The sequence below is a fragment of the Salminus brasiliensis genome, chromosome 15, assembly GCF_030463535.1.
Source record: "Salminus brasiliensis chromosome 15, fSalBra1.hap2, whole genome shotgun sequence".
Classification (NCBI taxonomy): Eukaryota; Metazoa; Chordata; class Actinopteri; order Characiformes; family Bryconidae; genus Salminus; species Salminus brasiliensis.
This window is the reverse complement of record NC_132892.1, coordinates 19,079,984-19,084,915: the sequence shown is the minus strand read 5'-3', so window position 1 is coordinate 19,084,915 and position 4,932 is coordinate 19,079,984. Positions and strand designations below refer to the sequence as shown.

At 43.6% G+C, this 4,932-nt stretch overlaps 1 protein-coding gene across 1 annotated transcript; it reads left to right on the top strand.

Moving 5' to 3' along the window:
• The first annotated feature begins 919 nt into the window (after positions 1 to 919).
• On the top strand, positions 920 to 4,281 carry LOC140535762 (gap junction beta-2 protein-like). The gene is made up of 2 exons (XM_072657237.1): positions 920 to 966; positions 3,454 to 4,281. Exon 2 carries the CDS (start codon positions 3,481 to 3,483, stop codon positions 4,279 to 4,281), a length of 801 nt encoding a protein of 266 aa, XP_072513338.1. The 5' UTR covers positions 920 to 966; positions 3,454 to 3,480.
• The last annotated feature ends 651 nt before the right edge of the window (positions 4,282 to 4,932 follow it).

The window sequence follows — 4,932 nt, the reverse complement described above, 5'->3', positions numbered from 1 at the left end:
ATATTAAGTCAGGGCATCAATACGCCACAGAGGAAAGTGTCGTAAGGGCACATTCAAACACATTTAACAGAGTAAGTTTAATAATATGATCAATGATATATTTATGACATGCATTTCATGTGGTGGTGCTATCCAGGGTCCTGAACTTTTCCGTTTTGATGAGGCAATACCACAATGATCAATGATGAAGAATTGTCTGAAGCATTGTCAGTAGTATTGAGAAACACAATGAACAACGCAAACAGCATCCTTCAAGGTTTCTACATGGTTCTTGGCTTGGATGCACTGTTGTACTAAAAAAAGTATTATCTAGTTATCTAGTATAGATGCATTTAGTATAGATTATCCACACATACTTTAGACATTCTTCACTCTCACACATCTACTTTACACTATTTTTTATAGGCTGATCATAAAGCCATGTATGAGGAGTAAGGAGTATATAATAAATATAATAAGAAAATATATGAAATATAGTGAAGAAGGCCTCACAGATCAGTTTTAGAGTAGTCCTAAAGCTTCAGTCCACTAACACCAAATTAACAATGCTGCTTTTGCTGATTCTAAAGACATTACTCTAGCTGAGTCTCGTTTTATCACCAAACCCTCCCTTTGGTGGGACATGAGTGAGAAGCTTCCCATTGGCAGAGACTCTAGCGCTGAACTGAATGGGACAAAAAGACTTTGTGAGGTGAAACGTGAGCAGGCGAGCGAGCGGGTTCGACATGATGACCCTCAGGTGGGCTCCATCAGCATGCGCAGAAATGGACTGAAATTGTTCAATAACACAGCTTAGTCCAAAGCAGTTCGCCTGCGGCACATCTCTTCAGCCATGTCAGCTTCACTCTCTTTCTTGCACCCTCTTTCTTTGCAGTCACCTCTCCACGTCTGCAGCCTTGGGACTACTAGAGAAACCCAATACGGTGGGAGCCGCCTGAGAGCGATGAAAGAACAGTACTGTAAAAGGTAACTGTCTTTTACCTGAGCAACAAGTGGGCATTTGTTTGGGGAAGAGGACCGAGACGGACGGCACAAGGTAGACAATGAAGGTGGGTGGGTCAGGGTGGGTATTGGGGTAGGTACGCTTTGTTTTTACGCCATCAGGTATGTGGGAAACTATGTCATGTCTAAGAAAATGGATTTGTAAAAAATGAGGATACTTTCTGGTACCTTTGGTCAATTCAGTTTAAGAGCCCAAAGACTTTGGACCATATATATCACACTGTAAAGATGAGACAAAATAGAAATGGGAGTAAAACCTTCACTTTGATGCACCGTAGTCTCCTCACGTTTCCAAACAGTCCGTAAACATGGACAGGGGGACATGCAGTCTCCGCCTCTGTGCTGATGTCACGTAGGTGAGCCTCCAAATGCAGGTGCTTCTCAGCAGGCGTGCAGATGGGCGTCCCAAGCGCTAAAATCAGCAGCAGGACACTTCATTACTCGCCATCCCGTCGTCATGGAGATAATCCGTTTCCTTTTGGTGTAAGGTATGATACAAAGTTAATTGCCAGTTCCCCCATGCCCGTGTCTTTTCTTTTCTGCATCTGTTGAGTCCGGCATGGGCTTCTAATCTCTGCTTACTTATTAATGATCTAATCCATGCGCTGTGAGCCGGGCTACATATTGAGGCAAGAACATGAGAAATATAGTCCAAGAGGTCAGCAAGGGAGATTTGCTATCAATAAGGTTTCTTATGCTGGTTGCCGGGCTTCAAACGCTGCTGCCCGCCGGAGAAAAGCCTTAAGAAGCGTCTATTGTGCTGCGAACAGAGAGCTATTATACTGTACGATACTGCCTGTCCACGTTATTCATGCTGAACAGACGTACCGGACACCTCTGAATTTTTAATGGACTAACTAACTAATCTCCATTCAAAAATACCCCAGCTTTACTGAGAATCTAGCCTGAATAGCACTGCATGAGTGACAGGCCTTTGTTATTATATCCAGCCAATTTACCATAAAAAAAAACCCATAGCTCTTTCAGTTGATAATATTCCATTCAAAACAGGACTGATTCGTGAGGTTCACTGTGATTCCTGTTATGCACAGCTACCTTCTTTTATTGCCTCTGTTAACACTGCTTTCAAGATTTCTCATTCACATTCAGCTTCTAACCCTCCTTCTGGGTTGTGACTTGCAACTTTTCTCTCATTAAAGTTAATTCATTTAATCTGATTGTCATCAGCTTCCAGGACTTTGTCCACACAGGGTATCCTTTTCGTCCCGTCTTGGGTGATTCGTATAGTTTTTGCACGCCCTTGACCCTTCCTGGTCAGAAATGACTGGTATAATTAGAAAGACACGATATAATAAGGGTGTAAAATTAGGTTCAGGCTCCTGATCTTATATCAGGAGGCCACGGTTCCTGGATGAATTCAGGCTGGATGCAGGGGTTGGTTTTTTGAGAGGAGACTTTTTCCTTCTTGTGGGCGGATGCAATACAAATACACCGGTAACACTTATCCAACCACAGCACCTACTTAGCAACACCTTAGCAAGCACCTGAGAGACCTTAGCAAGCACCTGGAACACCATAACAACTGTTAGCAACCACCTGAGACACCTTAGCAACCACCACTGCCTGGAAGTGCAGTGGTGAAAAACTGGCGTTGTCACAAAGCAGCTTTCCAGGAATCTAGGAATAGGACAAGTCTGGGACTCAGAGCAGAGTTTCAGAGCAGGAGGAAGAACCCTTGGGAGAACCCATCCTCCTCTGGTATTCACTGATATAATCATAATACAATATAACTCATATACTCATAATGGAGAATAAGAAGAATAACAAAGATAATGCTGAGGGTTAATGGTGGTAACCTTAAAAATAGCAAATAGTTCGGGTCCATGGGAGTCCAGTGGAGTTCGGTAGGCAGATAGCAGTGGCAGAAAGGTGGGCAGCTAGTCTGACACTGGTAGCAAGGGAGCCCAGCAGTCAGTTTTCTTTAGCTGCACAATCAATTTAGCTTTTCCTTCAGGATATGCACTTTTCCAACTGTTACTGTTGTTTGTTAGTTAACCCCTTAAGCCCTTTCCACTACGGCGTATTACTCAGTACCTACAGGGATGTCTGTGCAAACTGGTGGAGCTGTTCTCTGGTAACAGAAGTGAATAAATAAATGTGTAAGGGGTTAAACATGGAATTTGTAACATTTGTAATACTTTGACCTAAACTGGTCTGTAAGAAACCACACTATGTATTTATTACGGTCAAAATAATAAAAGGATTATGCTTTTTTATGTAAACTCGAGCGGTATGAGCCCTACAGGCCATGAACAGCAAATAGAGGTTTAAACTTGTAACATTCACAAGAATTTGATTAAAGATCTGTCACAACATTATGTGATAATATATGCATTTTTATTATGTCTCTGACCGGAAACACAAACCTAGTTCACATTAACTGAACACTACAGAAGAATTAAGCTATTGTCATATTATTTCCTTCTCCAGGAGGCCTAATCCAGCAGAACCAACAGAATGAGCTGGGGCGCACTATACACCCAGTTAGTTGGAGTAAATCGCCACTCCACCAGCCTCGGCAAGATCTGGCTGTCCGTCCTCTTCATCTTCCGCGTGACCATCCTGGTAGTGGCAGCTGAAACCGTCTGGGGTGACGAGCAGTCCGACTTTGTGTGCAACACCTTGCAGCCTGGCTGCGAGAACGTCTGCTACGACCACTTCTTCCCCATCTCACATGTACGCCTCTGGTGCCTGCAGCTGATATTCGCCTCAACACCAGCGCTACTGGTGGCCATGTACGTAGCCTACCGCAACCACGAGGACAAGCGAGGAATCCTGCGCAGTGATAAAAGGTCAAAGGCCAAGCAAGAAGAAGACCTGGAGAGTCTCAAAAAGAGGAGGCTGCCCATTGCTGGCCCACTGTGGTGGATCTATGCCATAAGCCTGGTCTTCCGTTTACTCTTTGAGATGGCTTTCATATACGCCCTGTATGCCATTTACGATGGTTTCTGGCTACCCAGGTTGCTTCGCTGCGAGGTGTCACCCTGTCCTAACGAGGTGGACTGCTTCGTGTCACGACCCACTGAGAAAACCGTCTTCACTGTCTTCATGGCAGCGGCCTCTGGGGCCTGCATGGTGCTGAATGTGGCAGAGCTGGCCTACCTGGTAGCTAAGGCTGTGACCCAGTGCATGCATATGAGTCCTGGGAAGGGCCATGCAAACCGCACAGGCAAGGACAGAGGTCTGCTGCAGAACAAGAAGAATGAGATAATGCTGGCCTCCTCATCTTCCGTGCCATCCACGTGCAAAGCAGTGTAAAATCTTGGGTCCTACACACCACACCACTTGCATTTGCTCAGTATTCAGCAACTCCTGCTAAATGTTACTTGTTTCAAAAACTCTAGTGACATCTAGTGGTAAAAAGACCACCAAGCCTGAAATGCTAAGAATCTGGGTTAGCCCAACCTACAGTATACTGACTACTGTACTATTGTGCTATTGTACCCAGAGGTGTGCTAATTTGCTTTATGTGATTAGTATCTAACAGTTATAGTACAGTGCTGAATGTGAATCTGGTAAAACCAACAGCTAATCTGCTTATGATTAGGATGATGATGGTTGTAGTGCACACTGTTGGCTCATGTTAAACACAATACTGCCACTCAAACATACAGCTGTGAAAATAAAGGAAAAGCAGTGACTGAAGGTATACTTGCCTTTTACTGTATTTCTGTTGCTTTATAGAATATATGAACATGCTATGTTGTATGTAATACTGTATAAAGTGCTATACCTAGTGCCTTAAAATGAGCCTATAGGATTAAATGAGCTTTTATTAAAAGAGCATCATGTAAGTTACTACAGTGTAACCCTGTTACTATAGTGTAACCCTTCAGCTACAATGCCTTAATACCTTACTGCTTATATTTGTAACCCACTTAGTGTTTTTTTATTGTTGGATATTTGATG

Excerpts from the sequence above, each read along its gene's own strand:
- LOC140535762 (XM_072657237.1), top strand. The coding sequence starts at position 3,481 with ATGAGCTGGGGCGCACTATACACCCAGTTAGTTGGAGTAAATCGCCAC.